The sequence below is a fragment of the Peromyscus californicus genome, unplaced genomic scaffold (assembly GCF_007827085.1).
Source record: "Peromyscus californicus insignis strain IS unplaced genomic scaffold, ASM782708v3 Scaffold_8__1_contigs__length_139910024, whole genome shotgun sequence".
NCBI classification, from domain to species: Eukaryota; Metazoa; Chordata; class Mammalia; order Rodentia; family Cricetidae; genus Peromyscus; species Peromyscus californicus.
In genome coordinates, this window is record NW_026294606.1 from 85211444 (window position 1) to 85231704 (window position 20261).

The 20261-nt window shown below is 48.0% G+C and overlaps 1 protein-coding gene across 3 annotated transcripts in view; it reads right to left on the minus strand.

Annotated features, from left to right (window-relative positions):
* Window positions 1–11288, minus strand: part of Disc1 (DISC1 scaffold protein) — a 213547-nt gene extending 202259 nt beyond the window's left edge. Inside the window, exon 1 of one of the 3 annotated variants that reach the window (XM_052728611.1) lies at window positions 11057–11286. In XM_052728611.1, the coding sequence (XP_052584571.1) occupies window positions 11057–11111 (55 nt within the window). In that variant the 5' untranslated portion in view covers window positions 11112–11286. Of the gene's footprint in view, window positions 1–11056 lie in introns of all 3 variants that reach the window. The other 2 variants (XM_052728609.1, XM_052728610.1) reach the window with 2 other exon arrangements.
* Window positions 11289–20261: the final 8973 nt, after the last annotated feature.

The window sequence follows — 20261 nt, forward strand, 5'->3', positions numbered from 1 at the left end:
CAGTCCTAGGAAGCAGGCATGCCATGCTCAGCCCACAGACAGAGGGAGAGAATCAAACGGCTCATCCCCACCCATGCAGCTAGGGAGTGACGGGGCTGGTGGAGACTTGGAATCTAGACATCCCTCCTCAGTAGTCTAACCGGGCGCCTACTATGAGGCCAGCTCTGTGCAAATGCCATGACCATCCCATCGGAAGCACAAGGCAGCTAGGGTTCTTTCCTTTCATTGCTAGGAGAACTTGGACAGAAAGTCCCCTGGACGCCTGAAATGACCACTGTTCAGTCTGTTTGTCTGTGCGCTAGTTGATGCCTTACGGGGGTGGGTGGGGGCCAGATCTGCAGAGACCATGAGAATGCACAGCCGCTCTGAAGCTGGCATTTCCTGTGGGTTTTCTGTGGCTGAAACAAAAAGCCCTTTGACTATGGCTCCTGTGGGGTTCCAGGAAGCAAGCAGGCCTTCTCGGCACTGAGGGGCCTTTGACAATGCGGAAGGAACACCCTGAGCAGGGGCCAAGTGGGCTGTCCTGTCACCAGCGCGACAGAGGTGGTAACAGCTCGCATGCACCAGTTCCAAAAATTACAGAGCCGGTGGAGTTCTACAGAGAGGCAGAGGCAGCACGGCTCCATCCCAGGGCTGGGCTGGGAGCATTCAGTAATGGTTCTGGTAGGTTCCTTCAAAGTGTGCTTATTTTCATCCTATAGCCTAACGGCTCAAAAAAATTCTTGACAAGCTGATAGGCCTTCTTTAGGGTCAGGGCGCCCTCTGTAGGTATGAAGTTGTATGTGCAAGAACGTTCTGCCAGGAGAAGCCAACTGTGAGAGTCACATGAGGAAACCAAACAGGGTGTCCTAGTGGAGAGGGCTTCAGACAGACTCCACTGCACAGAGATGAAAGTTACTCAAAGTCCAAACCAAAATTCAGCCCAGGAAAAACCCAAAGACCTGATGGTTCTGGGATGTCCTTCACGTGGCCAGGGCAGACTGCACCTCACAGGTCCTGCAGCCCTCACAGTCCTTGGTATGTGTGATCACCTAGCTCCACACCAACCCGCACCATCACCACCTGCAGCAGGGACTTGCAAAGGTGACATGGCATGCCACTAGCCCAGGAATTCTTCATATGACTGTTGCGGCTGGCTGCTCTCTGTCAGGTCCAAAGGAAGCTCCATTTCCCCAAATTCTAGTGGCTGGACAAAAGTCAGCGTTCCTCCGGAGTTTGTGAAGCCAGTTCCCCTCTGCCAGAGGAGCCATTTCCCTTGTCACCGGCAGAAGGGACAAATGGCTATCTGTGGTGCCTGTTAGCACACCAAAGCACATGCTGGCCTCCGGGCTCCCTCAGTATCACAAGTACTGATATCATAAGTATCACTGGCTCTTCTCACCTCCTTCCCTACCCGAAACTTCTCCAGCTCGTGGGCTCCCTCCCCCAGCTACTCATTCCCATATAGCCCTGGTATAACTCTGCTATTCCTACCGTGCTCCCTCTGTTGCCTGCGCTCTGTTTGCTCCCTCTCAGTCTCCCTCTCCTCTCTCTCTATCTCTGTCTCCCCTTCTCTCTGTCTCTCGGTCTCTCTCTCCTCTCTCTGTCTGTCTCTCTTTGTCTCTCTCTTTGCCTCTGTCTCTCTCTGTGTCTCTCTCTGTCTCCCCCTCCTCTCTGTCTCTCTCTGTTTCTCTGTCTCTCTCTGTCACTGTCTCTCTCTGTCACTGTCTCTCTCCTCTCTGTCTCTCTCTGCCTCTTTGTCTCTGTCTCTGTCTCTGTCTCTCTCTCTCTCTCTCTCTCTCTCTCTCTGTCTCTCTCTCTCTCTCTCTCTCTCTCTCTCTCTCTTTCTCATCTTCCCTATCTCTCTGCTGGTCATGTTGAATCCCCATCTTTCTCTTTCTGCTCTGGAATCTTCCAGATGCCTCTGGCTGCTCTCTCCCTCATATCTACAATAAAAACCTTCCCCTTCACCATACCATGGAGCAGTCATGGCATCTGTTTATATACCTTAAAAGGCACAGTGCCAGGCCCAGCTCACACTCCAGCCCTGCAGGGCTTTAGGCTGCAAAACTGGCATCCAAGGACTTGGAAGATGGTTGAGTAGTATGTGCCCTCTGTTGTCCTCTGTACTCTCTGCTAAGCCACGCTTGCCCTGTAATTCAGGAACTTTGATGTCTTGTGATAATCACTCTGATGGGAGATGGGACAGAGGTGCTTGAGGGCTGGCAGTTCAAGAGCCGGCTTGGGGTGCGTGCTCTGCCCCACCTTCCTGTGCTCTGCATCCCCATGTTCCCCCCATTAAAATCATGATAATGTGCTTTTTCTCTTCTGAAACACTCACACTGCTCCTTTAGAAATTGTTGCCACTCTGATTGATCTTAAACATACAATGTACATAAAGGGTACCCCATGAACTAAAGGAATTGTCAGGGGAAATACCCTTTACTCCCTAACAAAGGAAACAAAGTCTGAAAAGCAAAGTCAACACCAATCCATTCCAAAGTTGGCCAGAGGAGAAGTAACTCCATTTTGTTTCCTCAGAACCCTTTGTCATGTCAAGCGTCTTAAGCATTTGCACGCAACACATATATGAAAGAATATACTTAAATTATCCCAACTCACAACATCCAGAAAATAGAGCTATTAGGTTAAAATGGCAGAACATGTTCATTTTCCAGTTGAAATGACTGTTTAAGTCAAGCATGCACCCCAGAATGGCTATGAATGCAGGCCAACCTAAGAAATTATGGGATTTTTAAACACAGTTATGTGGTTCTCCAGCCTTTGGAGATGATAACATCTTGTTACAATGTCAAAAAAGTAACACGGTGTGGGGATGGCGGGTGGGGGGCTGATGAAATGGTTCAGCAGTTAAGAGCACTTGTTATATACAAAATAGAACCTGAATTTCCATCCCTAGCACACACGCAACAACAGCATGATCCCACATGTGTCTGAAACCCCATCACAGAGGGGCACAGAGAGAGGAGGATTCCTGGAGCTTGCTGGCTGCCAGTCTAGCGGGGGGGCGGGGGGGGGACAATGTCCAAATGAATAAGCATGATAGAGAGAATCCAACATCCTTCTTTGGGCTCCACGCACATGCACAAGCACACACATCCAAACGCACATGTGCATGCATACACACACACACACACACACACACACACACACACAGAGAGAGAGAGAGAGAGAGAGAGAGAGAGAGAGAGAGAGAGAGAGAGAGAGAGAGAGCTGGACATGCCTTTATCTTCTCTCCTGCCAAGATGGACCCAAGAGGAAGGAGCCTCTGACCTTCTGGTATCGCAGTAAACAAACAATAAGGGAGCCAGAGGGCAGCTTCTGGTATTTGGGGGACAGCTCATAGAAGGCTCACCTAAGAATCTTGCAAAGAACACCAGGCTTGTTTAAATCTCCCCCTAGATGGACAGTCCTCAGCGACAGTGTGCTCCATCTTTAAACAGCCTACTATGCATAGTATGGTATGTACCAGGTACCTCCAATCTGTGACCTTGTGACATAATATTGTCATCTAAAATGTTCACACCTGACACACCATTGAAACACTTTCCCTCCTCCAAAAAACCTACAGTGTTTTCATGGCTGTCCTTGGCTGCATGACGCACAAGAGCCACAGTTTAGACACACCTTTGTGGCAACAGGAGCCAAGTGAGTATCCCTGAACACAGACACGAATACAGAGAGAGGAAGGCACCGGAAAATTATTGTCTTTCGGGGAGAATTCTATAATGAGACAAAGTAAAACAACAAGATTAATAGTTAATAGAAACAAGGTAATTTAAACCCTTCAACTACTGTTTAAACTGAACAGGCATTGTCCAGGCCCCACGCACAGCAGGCCACACTTTTCTCCTTACACTCCACCTGGCTACGATACAAAGCACTAGAGAAATATTAACAAGAGCAAAATGTGCAAGATTATTCTTCAGAGGATTTGTGCCCACAAAGCAGCTTTCATGATCCTAAGTTTCCAGTGAATTTAAGGTATGAGAAACCAAATTTATCTCTGTTCTTTTCCCTAGCTGATCACTGGAAGGTCTTCTTCCTCTCCATCACTACTTATGTTAGATGCTTTAATTACAAAGGCCACACACACACACAATCACACACACACACACACACACACCTGATTTGTGAATGGATGGATAGGACAATGAGCAGAGTAGATGGGTTTTATTTTTAATCCAGAAGTGTCAAGACCCAGAGGTTGAAAACTACTGCTCTAAATGAAGCTGCAAGTTGATACCTTCAAATCTGTGAGTTTAATTCTGTTCAGATTATAAGTCAACTAGACATTCAATAAATAAATGAATGATGATGACGAATGATGAAAAAGGGTTGAATGATGAATGAATGAACCAATATATCCTTCAATTTGGGCATGGTTAGGTTTTTTTAGACGGGGTCCCATTCTGTAGTGCAGATTGGCCTTAAACTCACAATCCTCCTACGCCAGCCTTCCAATCCAAGTGCTGGGATAACTGGTATGAGTCACCACATACAGCTTCTTCAGTTGACAAACTATACAAAAGTAGAAATTAAGAACCTATGCCTTGGTTGGGCGGTGGTAGTGCACACCTTTAATCCCAGCACTTGGGAGGCAAAGGCAGGCAGATCTCTGTGAGTTCGAGGCCAGCCTGGTCTACAGAGAGCATTCCAGGACAGCCAGGGCTACACAGAGAAACTCTGTCTCAAAAAAACAAAAATAAAAACAAAACAACAAAAGAATCTATATCTTGCCCTGCAGGGGTGGTACATGCCTTTAATCTCAGCATTTGAGGGCAGAAGCAGGCAGATCTCGTGAGTTCAAGGCCCGCCTGATCTACAAAGCAAGTTCAGGGCAACCAGGGCTGCATAGTGAGACCCTGTCGAAAAAAAAAAAATTCTAAGTCTTTCTGTTTTCTTTCTTGGTTTGCTTGTTAGGCAGTGCCGATAGGACCTAAGATTCCATATATATTAGGTTAATACTCTGTCACCGAGCTTTATCCCAGGCCCACTCTGTGCCAATGCCCACTTTCCTCTTTTGTGGAATAAGGAGCCAGGTTTGCTGATCCCCACTGTCACAGCTCTCAATGCTTGGACAACTGAGGAATCCTCAGAGAAGACAGCCCCTCCCTTCAAGAATGTACATGCTCACCTGCATCTTTCGGAGTTCAAACCCACCTACAGACAAGAGTGTTGCCATCACAGGCAGATGCTGCAGCTGGACAGGTGGAATTGTACCCTCATTTTCAGGATAAGAACAAGGCTATGTGGCTTGGAAACGGGCATGAACTTGAACTTGACATGGACTAGACAATGTAGGGTGTGGCAATACAATATCATAAAAACATCTCTTACATTTAAGAGACTGGAACTTTTGCTGGACCCCACAGCTGCCGTTTAGTAACACACCTTGAGGTCACGGAAAACTTAAAACTGCTGCCCTTCTGTGTACTCAGCCTGTTTGTTTAATCTGATTTTAGGAGAACAATTTAACAACCAACCTGACTTGCCTTTTCCCATGTAATCAACTTTTACAACCTAAGCTAATGCATAGCTATAATCTTAAGTTATGTACTCTTCCACGCCCATGACCCAGATAATGCAAGTGTATCATTTGCTGAGAGCAGCAAATATAGAAGTTGAAAGCAATCTTCTAAAAGGAATATCCATTTATGGATATTGACTGATAAGCAATGATGCTTGTAGTAGTGTTTGTTGTCTGGGTCAGTTGGAATCAGACTTGATCCTTGTAAAAAACTGTTAAAGATTTCTGTAAAGTATCCCATTCCTTCCCCGTGTGATACTTTCTGTGCCGTTCAATAAACACAGAGCAGAGCCGGTTGTTAGGGACAGACATCCAGGGAGACTAGGGGTGGGGGGGATGACACAGATTCACAAGACCGCCTCCAGGCAGGCACAGATTCAGACTCATAAAACAGAGGACAAAGCTACAGGAAACATGAAGTAAATAAAGCACTCACTCTCAGCTAAATGACTCCAAGGCGAAGTGCCTTTATTTCTTTCCTTAATGCAATATTGATGCATTATTGGTGACTCAGAGTTAATCATTAACACATTTAAATATTTATTTATTTATTTTATGTATATAAATGCTCTCTGCATGTATACCTTTTTTTTTTTTTTTTTTTTTTGGTTTTTCGAGACAGGGTTTCTCTGTGTAGCTTTGCGCCTTTCCTGGAACTCACTCTGTAGCCCAGGCTGGCCTTGAACTCGCAGAGATCCACCTGGCTCTGCCTCCCGAGTGCTGGGACTAAAGGCAGGCGCCACCACCGCCCGGCGCATGTATACCTTTATGCCAGAGAGAATATCAGATCCCACTACAGATGGTTGGGAACCCACCATGTGGTTGCTGGGAATCGAACACAGGACCTCTGGGAGAGCAGCCAGTGCTCTTAACTGCGGAGCCATCTCTCCAGTCCCCATTAATGCATTTAACACATGCAGTAGGGCTGTTGCTTCTCCCCTAATTGGGTCTCCAGATACATAGGTCTTAAAGTGGTATACAGTGGAGCACACCTGTACTCACTCAGTACACTGTAGTCACTCAGGTGACTGAGTCAGGAAGATCTTGAGTTTAAGAGCAGCTTGGTTTACTTAGAAGACACACACACACACACACACACACACACACACACACACACACACACACACTTAACCACAGCTGTACTTGTTAAATGGAGACATCAAAGTCTTACCTACCAGAATGTATGCAGAGATGTGAATGCAAATGTCCATGCATGTGTGTGCAGGGGTAAGCAGGTGACATTCACTTCACATTCTGCCTTTTCTGAGACAGTCTCTCATTGAATAGGGAGCTCACTAGTTCATCTGGGTTGCCTGGCCAGCGAGCACCTGGGATCCTCATGTCTCTGCCTCCCCAGTGCTAAGGATGTGCCCCCACCACCTAGAGTGTTTTAAACATAAGGAATCAAACAAAGGGCTTCATTGCAAGTACAGTGAGCACCTTACCAAGTGAGTTATATCCCAAATTGATAACTCAAAGCTCCATCCAGCAGTGAACTGGAGAATTCCATTTACTGCTGTCAGTGAACAGGGATACTGCTGATTGGAGGAAGCCTTATCCATTTCCTGAGCTATGACAAAAGGTAAGTCACCAAAGGAAAAGGCAGGGAGAAGAAGAGAGACTCTTGGGAGCCCCGACCACCTCCCCAAACCAAATACCATTATTTCATCCACGGGCAGCCCCAGCCCTCCTCCCTCCCCTCTTCTGCTTAATGTGAAAATCTGTGCTCCACGAGAAACAGGAGGGCCCTGACTCTGAAAGGGAAAGTAGATTCTGAATCTTCAAAGCATCTGAATCAAAAAGGACTCAGAGGCTGTCCAGAAGCCATTCAAGGAGCTGTCCCCACAGTGCCCTTAGAGTCAAGCCCAAGCAGCAGATGACTCCCCGGAGCAGAAAGCCACCCTTACTGAAGGATGCCAAGGGACAAATGACCAACATAGGAGGCTCAGCCATGCCAGGAGAGACCCGCTCCAAACCCAGAGTGGCTGCCCAAGGCATGTGGGTAGCCAGGGTGGCATGAAAACAGAGCATACAATATCAGTTGTTGTTGTTGTTGTTGTTGTTATAAAAGAACAAGTCCAATTCTTATCTAATAGTCCTAACCTAAAATGTCACCTGTTCTTACTCTCAGATACTTGACATGGCTAGTCTTTTCTTTCTTTCTTTCTTTCTTTCTTTCTTTCTTTCTTTCTTTCTTTCTTTCTTCCTTCCTTCCTTCCTTCCTTCCTTCCTTCCTTCTCTTCTTCTTCTTCTTCTTCTTCTTCTTCTTCTTCTTCTTCTTCTTCTTCTTCTTCTTCTTCTTCTTCTTCTTCTTCTTTTGTTGTTGCTGTTTTTTGAAACAGGGTTACTCTCTGTAGCCCTGGCTGTTCTATAGAACTTGCTCTATAGACCAGGCTGGCCTCAAACTCAGAGATTCACCTGCCTCTGCCTCCCAAGTGCTAGGATCAAAAGTGTGCACCACCATGGCCCAGCTAAGGTCTATGTTACTGCTATCTCTTTGCTCCAAAGGTCTAACATCAAACTTGAAACCACAATAAAATCCTGGCCTCTACAACTGAATATCTAATGGTTCTTCAATCAAAATGCTAAGATTGTTTTTAGGGGCTGGAGAGATGCCTGAGCAGTCAAGAGAATATGCTGATCTTCCAGAGGACCTGAGTTCAGTTCCCAGCACCCATATCAGGTGGCTTTCAACACCCTGTAACTCCCAGCTCCATGGGATCTGGTACCTTCTTCTAACCTCTTTGGACCTGTGCACACATACATGCACATACACACACACAAATTAATAAAGATTATTTCTAATGAAGACTTTTAATAAGCACAAAAAGCTGGCTTGTTTTCTACCCAAATGTCTTCATGTTTGAGCAGTGAGCAAGTATCACTTACATCACTTAATAAAAGTAGTAATGGTGTGCATCCCGTCTTTGAAATAGATGTGAATCAATGAGCACAACATAGAAGCACAGAGGGATGGAGGCCGCAGGCTGTCTGCTCTGCCGACAGTCCATGGTTCTAATGTGAGGTGGCTTCTACTAGTGTGCCCATTTCTGTGCTTCCTACAAAAGGCAAAACCGACCAGAAATGGAGGAACTAGGAACTAATTTTGTAACACAGCCCCAGCCTTGGCTCTCCTCTCTGAAACCCCTCCTCTCCCCTCAGATAGCACCTAGCTCTCTGCAGCCATGTCCTAGGGCCCAGCCCTGCAGAGTGACTGTCCAACCAAAACCTTCCACCTCACAGGCCACCCTCCTGCCTCCAGCAAGTTCAAATGTCAAAATAAAGCATTCACTAAATGCTACTTTGAGTTTTGAGCTGAGATTTCATGACACAGTCTTTCAAAGTTTAATGCCTTTTTATTTGAGAAACTTTCATAACTCATTATTCTTCTGCAAAAAGACATCATAGGACCTTATAGCACACAAACAAATTAGCGTGTTTCAAAGTTCTTTCTGAGATTTACTCTTATTTTCTTAGGACCTACAATTGTGAAAAATGTAGGCTAGAGGTATGATTGAGTGACAGAGTGCTTGGCTAGCATGCACAAAGCCCTGAGTTTAATCCCTAGGACTGCATATAGGTAGATAACTAGGTAAACAGACAGATGATAGATGAGAGAGAGAGAGATGATAGATACAAAGGGTAGAAATAGAGATATATGATACACTATTTCCTATGACCTGACATAGTCTACTCTTAACCTCGGCTCCACCTGATGCCACCCCTTCAACCAGTGACTAGAGACACCTGCACCTGGGTTATAAGCCCTCTGTCCTTGTTTGACAACCTGGGCAACAGGCAGGATGACCACAAACCTTGCTGACCCGAAGCAAAGATGAGGACTGCAACACCAGCCCCACACAGGTTTGGGGAGGACTCCATAGAAGGGCAGGAGCAAGTGCCTGGCCCATGCAGTCCCTGTAAACATGGTGCCTGGCATCTGCAGGCTGGCACCAGCCCTACAAGTTCCAGACACTCTGCTTCATTGATCCTAGGGCAACACTCTGGGTGCAGAAGACAGTAATTACAGCCCAAGTGTTTTCTTTTCTCTTTTTTTTTTTTGTAAACAAAAGAGAAAACTTGGGATTGGGGTGACAAGTCAGAAAGCAGGTTTCTCATCCAGGGCTCTTTTTGCTGTGGGCAGAGTCCTGGCTGAACCTCAGTAGTCTCCACGAAAGATGCCAAACGTCTTTTAAAATATCCAGTTATCCAGACTCCAACCAACTCGCACTGGCATTCCCTTATCACCTCTAGTTATTTAGGTCTTGCATGGTCAAAACAATAATTAAGGATGCATGCGTAGTGGAGAACACCTGTAATCCCAGCGCTTGGGAGGCCAAGGCAGGAGAATAGCAAGTTGGAGGCCAGCCTGGGATATGCAGTGAGTTTAAGGCTAGCCTAGGGAACTAAGAGATTTTTGAGAACTTACTGTGTATCTCAGTCATTGGGCCAAGGGCTTCGCGTTCCCCTACTACATTAAACCCTTTAACAACCCTACTGAGGATGTAGGGAAATCCACTCTATTTTACAGGAAACTGAGACAGGAGTCTAGGACTGGGGTACAGAGACTCTCAGCCCACACCCCACCGCCAATCCTGTGTTTTCCAATTCCCATTTGCAAAAATGTCTTCACACAACCTAGTTAAGGAGACAGGGAGACTGGTGATTAGTATCCCTTTCACAGATGAGGAAACAGAGGCTCCAGAGGCTAAAAGAAGCGCCTCAGTCCCTTGCCTTCTCTCCTTCACCACTGCATGCCCTAACTGCAAAGCCCCAGTCTCAAGCAGGGCTCCATGCTTGGTTTTTGTTCTGTTTTGACTTTGGTTTTTGAGATAGTGTCTCATGTAGCCCAGGCTGTCCTAGAAAAATCTCTGCAATCCTCCGGTCTCAGTCTCTCAAGTGCTGGTATTAGAGGCATGTCCTACCATCATGCTCATTTCCTCGGCTTTCTGACAGTGAGTTGCTGAGGTCTCTTCCTTGCTAAAAAGTGGCCACCCACTTAACTCGATGTCATCACCGGGATTTGGTAGGTGGCCCAGGCTGATAGAGGAAATGGAGTGGGTCTGTCTGTTCGGCCGGCGCTGCCCTGCGCGTCACAGTCCACAATCGGAAGTGGGCGGCGAGCAGCCCCCCGGGAGGTGCGGGCTGCAATTCTCCACATCTCTCCCAACCTCGCCCTGCGTCTGCACCAGCCACCCGAGGCTGGCTGCAGGGAGCCCCGAAACCGACCCACACTCGGGCGCACTCCACGCCTGCCGGGCCACCCCGACACGCGCTGGGAAGAAGCGACCTGGCGCGCCCTCCGCTGACTGCGCTCCCGGATCGTCCGTGGTCACCGGGCTGGAACGTGCTAGGACCTGAGCTGCAGTGGCAGCTGGAGACGCGACCGCCCTCACCCTGCACGCCCCGCTCCCTGCCTCGGTTTCCCTCCCCTGCACCAGGGCACATTGGACCAGAGTTGTAACCCGAGCCACGCCCGGATTTCGGCAGGCCGCGTTCACCCTCCTCGTGACTCCCCGGCCCTACCTGCGCCGTGGCTCCGGCCGTAGACCGGAGCGCCCCGGGGACCCCCGCCCTGCATCGTGCCGCCTGCTGCGCCCGTGCCGGCGGCGCTGGAGGCCGCGGGAGGCGGTGGGAAACGGGCAGGGGGCCGAGCCGAGGGGAGGCTCCTTCCTCCTTGCCAGGACCGCCGCTTCCTCTCCAGCCTCGGCCCCTTGCACGCCTGCCCGCCCGCACGCGCGCGCCGCCCCTCGCGGCTCCCAGACCGCAGGGCTCAGAAAGTTTTGCTTTTCACTTGGGCGAAACCAAGAGGGGAAGTGAGATGGGGCTGGGTGTCCAGGGACCGAAAGACTGGGCGCTTTCCCAGAGCCTGAGAGTGAAAGAGAGGATGGAGGAGAAGGCAGAGACTCCTTCCTATCAAGTCGGGTGAAGCGGGAAGAAAAGTGACAGATGACAGGGCGGTGGGGTGGGGGAGCGGAGCAGCTGTTCAAAAATGACTTGTGACTCCAATGTTGAGACTCGCTGGCAGCGCTGGGCTGCCCGAGCACACAGGCCTTGGCCCGTGCCAAGCTCATGGCAGCTGGCTCACCTCCTCCATCTCTTCCCTTTGGCTCCTTCAGCGAAGCACCTGCTACAGGACAGTGGGCACGGGGCCAGGCCTTTCATGACCTCGACTCTGGAGCCGGAGGCAGAAATAAGCCTACGAAACTGAGCTCAATGAAGTAGTCAGCCAGAAGTCCAAGGCCGGAGCCCTAGCTGTGGGTGGAGCCTGGAGCAGAAGCCGGCATTGTGAAGAAGCATGGGAGAGTTTCTGCAGGAAGAGAGGGACTTGTGACAGCTAGAAGAGGGACAAGGCCCTGGGAGAGGTGGTGCAGGGTACATTGCCTGTTACGAGGGGCCTGCGGGACAGCACAGGTGGATGGGGCTAAGTTAATAAAGACATGAGCAGAGAGTCTGGATTTAGTGCAGTGTGACAGGGGTGGAAAAGGCACTAAGTCAGTGTCCCAACTAGCTTGAACTGTCAGTGTGACATAACCTAGGGTCCTGTGAGAAGAGAGCCTGAGTCCATGATTGCCTAGATCAGTTTGGCCTGTAGCATGTCTGTAAGAAATGTCCTGACAGTTAACTGGTGTAGGAAGGCCCATTTCACTGTCGACTATTTACTAAGATGGGTAGTCTTGAACTATATAAGAAAGCCCGCTAAACAGAAGCCCATCTATCTATGAGCCAGCTGGCAAACAGCATCCTTCATGGATCCTGCTGTATCTCCTTGGCAGGGAAGTGAGTTCTTGGTTGGAGGTTAATGCTGTGTGGAATAGCAAGCAGACCTGCCTTCAGATCCCTGCCTTGACTCCCCTCCATGGTGGGCTGTGATCTGGAGGTGTAAGTTAAATTTAACCCTTTCCTCCCCTGAAAGGTATCCCACAGTCAATATAGTTAAATTGGCCAACCTGCCATAGAACATTCCCAGGTATATCTGAACCACACCCAAGGATAGCCAGGAACACCTCCCAATACATAAAATAAACTGTCTTAAAACAGGGGGCTGGAAAGATGCCCCGGCAGTTCAGAGCACATGCTGTTCTTGCAAAGGACCAGAGTTCAGTTTCACAGCATCTATATTGAGCAGCTCACAACCACCTGTCACTCCAGCTCCAGAGGACTGATCTGATGCCCTCTTCTGGCTATCACTGGTACCCACACACAGAGACAGACAGACAGACAGACAGACACACACACACACACACACACACACACACACACACACACACACAATTAAAGAAAAGCATTTTTTTAAATGTAAAATACTGCCAGAATCAGATTTTTAAACTCAATTGCCACCTTGTTTGTGAGTACCTGTCTACACACATACTCACATATGCACACACATAAAAGTGAAGGTGGTTTTGTCTCCCATGAGTGCTCACCAGGAGGTGACCTCAAGCGGAGGACTGCAATGACCAAGTAGATGGATGGCATGATCTGAAGTTAGCAGCAGTCTCTTTCTCCAGCTGCCCTGCTGTTACCCATGCATTCGTGGTGGCCATGGCATTGGGTTCAGCAACCTAGATCTCTATTCAATAAGGCCCACCCAGCTGCAGCAGCCACTGTGCCTGATCTGCCAGCAGCAAAGATCAACACAGAGTCTCCAACACGGCACTGCTCCCCGGAGGTCAGCCAGCTTCCTGGCGGCTGCTTCCTTACATTAAACCACTTCCATCACAGAAGGGGCAGAACCGTGTCCTTATTAAAATATAGCCTTCTCTCATATGACGTTTCTGCTAAATCCCATGGCCCTTGGTTCGTGCCTTGTAATCTTGGAGAGAATACTTGGGAGACTTATTGCCCTAAGCTCAAGGCCAGCCTAGGGCTACATTCATTTGTTTATTTTAAAATATGCCAATTGGTTTAGAATATGAATATCTGAAGCCTTGCAGAGAGGCTTGTCTGCCATTGCACATTGCACAATGCAGATATGCATTGTCCACACCGCCCTGCTACCACAGGGTGACCCTCACAGCAGAGCAGCATGGTGACAGGCCACACTCATTACAGTCCCTATCCTGCCAGAGTTGGCAGACAGTAGGATGGCCTTCTGAAGTCTCCATTACATCCCCAGGGAAGTACAACATCCAGAAGGGTCGTCTGTATGTTATGGGAATTATTGTCCAGTATGACAGGCTGGATTCTTGGGCCCAGGAGTCAGGAGGAAGTAGAGCAGCACTCCCTGTTCACCCTTGAGGATCTACTGGCAACGTGTGCACATCCTATCTCCACACTCTCATGCCCTGATGGCCAGTGTTGTGACACTCCCCCACCCCCAAAGGGTGACACTGTATTAATTAAGGTTCTTAACTGTGATTAACCACAACCAATATAATCCACGTTAAGTACAAGGAGTTCTGCTAAGAATCCAGGCAGTTCACAGAGTCAGGAAGCAGGGTTAGGCTGGTGCTCTGCAAAGACCAGAGCCAGCCTGAGGATGCCAGAGACCCCAGCAGCACCATCACTGCTGCTCTTCTGGTAACTCCTGCTTCTCATTACTCCTGGCTTCATGGGTTTCTAATGCAGCCACATGGAGAACATGACCCACTTGGAGCCAACTCCAAACCTCCAGGAATGAGATCCTGTTTAACCCAGTGGAGGTGAGAGCCTACCACTCATGCCTCCAGGGTATTCAGATGGAGCCACATAAGAACACAGGACAACACAGGGGTAAGGGACTCTATGAGCAGGACAGCCATCCCAAAATTCATCTACACTAAATGTCATGGTGAGGACCAGCCACTGTCAGTCCTGCTGCTTCAAGCAAACAAGTGACACCTTTAATTTCCTCTGCTTTTGACTCTCATTCTGGATGCTGAGGTAAGTGTCTCCCCACAAAGGATTACTGAGCACACAACAAGGAGATCACTGCTCTATCAACAAGTTAAACACTGTTGGAAAGCTCTTCCTATTCTTCATGAGAGCAGAGATAGGCTCCCAAAGAACAAGTGATATCTGAGGCCCCAGCCCGGAGTCTGTGTCCGTCACTGGCCAAATCCGCAACTGCTCTTCACATAGAAATTGCATAATCCACATATCACATTTGCCTGTGATATGCATATTAAAATCAAGAGGTATGCATCTGCAGCCAGAAGCCATGAGCTCAGAGGACAACACGTAAAACTCTTTTCCAAGTCGATGAATTTCCAAAGTCACATTTGAGAACACAGGACTCGGGAGTTGATCAGGTGACAAGTCACACCTGCTGAGCACTTCCCACACGCTGGGTACTGCTCTACCCAGACTAATCTTGTTATATTTATTTCACCCTTACAGACAGCTCAGCTAGTGAGGACTAGAGCTTGCTAGAGCTCTTGCAGGAGGCACAGCAGGAGGTGTGCAGGAAGGTAGGGACTGGAGAAGGCAGAACCCAGACGGACATAGGAAAGACAATGTCCAAAGAAGTTGACAATGTAAGACTGGAAACCCCTCACCTGTGTGGCACGTGGCCAACAGAGCATGTGCAGAAAATGTGATGCATAAATGGCCTGAGGAAGCATGCCCTAGGAAGGGCCATGCGCTTCACAGCAGCCCCTTTTCCTCACTTCACTGGCCCACCCCCACACCCAGCTGTGTGCTGCCTTGCCTTCTCTCTCTCTCTCTCTTTCTTCTCCTTCTTCTTCACCTTCTTGTTATTATTCCTTTTCCGGGGGGAAGAGGGATGTACATGCTATAACATGCACATGGAGGTCAGAGGACAGCTCTTGGGAGTCAGCTCGCTTCTTCTACCATATGGGTTCCTTGGATGGCGTTCAGGCCATCAGGGTTGACAGCGAGTGCCTCTGCCAGCTGAGCTGCCTGGCAGAACCAAACCACCTCTATTTCTCACGGCGTGTTCCTGGTACACTCCTCTGTCCTGAGGCACAAGCACCTGGAAACTTCAGCGGGAACATCGTGCCCCTGGATTCAGCTCAGTCGCTGTAACAGAGATTCAAACCCAGGCAATCAGGCCGTGGAAGGCAGGTGTCCAGCTAGCAGGACACACTGAACTAGACAAAACTGACATTGATTTGCTCCTCTGTAGTGGGACCTTTAGGATATAAATCATGTATATGGCCACATTTTCCTGCATAGCATCCCTCCTCCTGCTTGTATTCCACAGTGGGTGGAAGGAGATCAAATGGGTGGTGAGAGCCATGCCAGGCAGGCATTGGGTTCACCTTCCTCCTCAGGGTCTAATCCCAAACTCTTTAAAAAGTCATGCCCACGTCATCCAGGCAGCCTCCAGCTGGAGCCTGTTGGAATGTGCTAGCTAAACTGGGATTGTGATGGGAGGCAGACTGGGAGATTTACCCCTCAAGGGTTCTGTGCATTCTCAGTGTGGCAAAGACAAATAGTCCAGGGCATTCCCAGCTCACGCCAGGCTGGTGTAAGAAAGGTCCTCACTGAGAACAATGGCAAGGCCTAGACAATTCTGGGAAATTTAATCATCTAAAAGAGATCTTTCTTTTTTAAAAAAAAATAATAATAAAACAAACTTGAATGAATTGAGGAAGAGTAATCTGTCTTCAACCCCGGAAATCGTGTAGACAGCATGAAGACTCCCATCTGTGAATGCCTGGAAGAAGGAAGCGGCTTCCCACTTAGACCAGAATCAGATAACATCACGGTGGCTTAGACCAACACATCACGGAAGCAGCCATCCTTCAGTGTTGTCAGCAACCCATCTCAGGAAGATGAGCACGAGACACTAGAGGAGGCTGCGGACTTCCAGAATTTCCCCAGAAGCCCACTCCACTCCCTGATGCAGACTCAGCTTCCCTCGTGGGTGACTGGCTCCGCCACAGATTTGCTTTCAGAAGGGCTGATGTCATCAAATGGCCGAGGCTATCAGGGAAGGGTTTCTGAACTTTCTTCTGCATAGAGATGCAACACTCAAAGTCTGTTAGCCCACTTCTGCCTCAGTTTACCACAGTAATTTTGGATGGCTGGTTGGTTGGTTGGTTTGGAGGGTTTCTTGCTTACTCATAAACGGTCTCAGATATGACAGAAGACGACACTAAGACAGAAGTGCACAAGGGCAGGTCACTATCTCAGGACCATATGGGACAAAAACCCATCTACACCACACATAGGTCAGAGACTTTGAGCTCCATATCATGGTCAACTGGGTGTCATCTACCTGAGATGGAGCCTAATGACTTGACAGATAGGGAGGACATGCTTAGCCAGGTCCCCATCATCTGAGTCATCTGGCAGGAGCCCAGCTCACCTCATTCTGTTGGTACCTTTCAACATCCTGGGACTTAGGGGACAATTCCCTTCTAAAGTGATCCACCCAAGCAAGGCTTAATGCTGGGAAGTCTGGACCTATTTGTTTATAGTAAAGAGGAATGGCCCATATGGATAAAGTAGGGACTCAAATAGAAACTTACTGGGCTGAGGAGCTGGGTCGCTCAGTTGGTAGAGTGCTTGCCTTTTAGTCACCAAGCCCTGGGTTCCATCTCCAGTGCCACATAAGCCAGGCACAGTGATGCACACACCTGAGGGCAGCATTCAGGAGGTGGAGGCAAAAGATCAGTTTAAACATATCATCAGCTACAAAGGTCTGAGGCCAGCCTGGGCTATAAGAAACCCTGTCTCCAATAAATAAATAAACAAACATTCTCTCAGGGTCACCAGCATTCCCTTTGTGTTTCAAAACCTTTCCTGGAAGGCCTGGTGAGGCGCGTGTGATTTTCTGAAGCTTGTAGAGAGGGGCTGAAGTCCGTCATGGCACCTCACGGATTGGGTGACACGGATCAGTGTCTAGGTACAAGCTTACAGAGGCCTCAGCTCTTTGGGAGATAGACAGACACATTAGGAAAAAAGAAAAAGAAAAGAAAAGGCCTGTTGGGGGCTAGGGAGACGCTCAGGGGTTAAGAGCACTGGCTGCTCTTCCAGCGGGCCTGGATTAGGTTCCCATTACATTCATGGCAGCTGATAAGTGCCGCTAATTCCAGTTCCAGAGAACCTAACATCATTATCTGGCTTCCAAGGGCACTGCATTCACATGGTACACAGACTTACATGCAGGCAAAATACCCATACCCATAAAATAAAAATAAATACTTTTTTTTAAGTATTTTGAGCTCAGAAGTGTGTAGGGAGTAAATCCACAGCAGGCTGGAGTGGCTGCAGATGACTTCCCAGAGAAGAGGAGAAAGAGATGAACAACAGAAGACATACAAAGATTGACAGCTGAGTGAAGAAACTTGAGAAATGTAATGGCTGGACCTGTGGAAGTCCAGGAAGTGGATTTTCATCCTCATTTATCTTCAGGGTTAGATAATGTTATCTAACAACAATCATTCTAAGTGTCTTCTTACTTTTCCACATTTGTATATAATACCATTTTACCATAATTGTCAAAAATTAACCCCTTTCAAAACTTCCCCTATCTGTATTTGGGGGGGGGGGGGGGCGGTTGGTTTGGTTTGGAGTCTTCAAAGCAGTATCTCACCCTATCAACCCAGGCTGGCCTCATCCTATTAGCCCAGGCTGGCTTAGTTCTCATTATGTACCCTCAAGGAGGCCTTGAACTCAAAACAATTCTCCTGCCTCAGGTATGAGATCTCTATTTGTATTTTCAACTTTTTTCTTCTTTTCTGCATGAAGTGCTGGGATCAAAAGTGTGTGTGTGTGTGTGTGTGTGTGTGTGTGTGTGTGTGTACTTTGTTTACATTTATTCAGTTTCAGTGGAGGGTCTGTGTGCTATAGCACTAATGTGGAGGAGAGGCAAATTTGCCAGGGATCGAACACAGGTCCATCAGACATAGGAACAAGCGACTTTAGCTACTGAGCCAGTTCACCAGTCCCTTCTATTTTCATGTAAGATTCTTTAAATTTTAAAAGTTTAAAATACATATTATAATAGTATTATCACATGACAACATACATGTTGGGTGTTTTGTTTAGTTTAGTTTTCTTTTTTTTTTTTTTTTTTGAAACAGAGTTTCTCTGTGTAGCCCTGGCTGTCCTGGAACTGGCTCTGTTTACCAGGATGGCCTCAAACTCAGAGATTCCCCTGCCTCTGTCTCCCAAGTGCTGGGATTAAAGGCGTGCACCACCATGTCCAGCCCTAGAAAGGGAAGGGAGACAGTGAGAGAAAATTAGAATTCACCCCCTACTAGCTCACACAACCAGAGTAGGATTGTTGGGTTTTTGCGGGGAGGAGAGTCTTGAGCCCACAGAAGTTCATCTGCCTATGCTTCTCGAATGTTGGACCTAAGAGAATGAACCACTACACCCTCATTCAAATAGGGCAGAAAAGAACACACTAGAACATAAGGTACTGACCAAAGAGCTGTCCTGAAACACCCTGGGTTTGAGTTCTTGCAACAACCCCTTCCTCCTGATAGGATGTTGTTTTTCTCTTGACATTTTAAAAGAAAGCATGAATTAACAAATATAAATACGTGGTTTTTGCTTCAGTCAAAATACTCTTTAAAATGAATAGAAGGGACACGAGTTTCTCAGAAGCAGCCACAAGGAGGCAGAAGTTGACTAAAAATCCTGCATCAGGCAGCATCCTCGGTGACCCTTCCTTCTAGGAGCTGCTGGGAAATGGTGACTTTTCCTAGGTCCTCTCCCATGTGCCCAGCACCTGACCTCCAGACCTTTGCTTGCACTGCCTGGGGCACTCTCGGCCTGTGCAGATGGAACCCGAGCATCAAACTCTCAGCTTCCCTGAGAGCAGGATGAGGGCTGAAGGTAAGTGGTTGGCAATGAAGGGTCAGACAAGGAGAGTGTATTCCCATATTGCTCCCAGTACCAAACGAAGGAGACAACTGGGAGAGGCCGGGCTCCTCCTCCAGAGCAGAGCAAGGCAGGCTCATCTCTAGTCCAGGAAAGAGAAGCCAGCCAACTTCTGCTCCAGGGGGAAAAGAGAGTCATTCCTCTATCAACACTTTTGGGATCTCTTTTGCACATTGGTCTGTGCCATAGTATACAGTAGATGCTCAAAAAAGACCTAATGGTTTGACATGTCCCCAGATCTACTTCCCAGTCCTTAGCTAGTCCCTGAGCTGGCACAGTGTCTAAACACCCAGGGGAACTGGGATGCCTTACAGATGCAGGAAGATTTTTGAGGTCATGGCCAGCCTGGGATCCATAGGCAGGCACCAAGAAAAAAAGTAAGTGCACAAATAAGTGCATATTCACACTTCCTGCTATGACACCATGTTGAGTGAATAAAAACATGGAGAACAAAGCAAGTGGGCAAGTAAAAGAAGGTGTTTAAGTCAGAAAAGCAAACAGCAGCAGCCCAGAGGGACTGTCTTCCTAAAAGTTTAATCTAAGAAAACCTGCGTGTGTGTGTGTGTGTGTGTGTGTGTGTGTGTGTGTTTAGCAGTCAACATTGTGTGTTTCTTCTTTAAATACTCTATTTTTTATTTATTGTTTTTGTTTTTGTTTTGTTTGTTTAAGACAGGGTCTCACTGTGTAGCCTTGATTGGCCTGAAACTCACTATGTAGCCCAGGCTGGCCTCCACCTCACAGACACCCACCTGCCCCTGCCTCCTGAGTGCTATGGTTAAAGGCCACCATGCCCAGTTCAGCTTTACTTTTTGAAACAGGGTCTCTCAGCGAACCTGGAACTCACTGATTCAGCTATGCTGGCTGGCCAGCGAGCCACTGGCATCCTCCTGTCTCCTTCCCTGTGCTAGGATTGCAGAGGCTCACTGATGTGAGCTTTTACAGAGGTCCT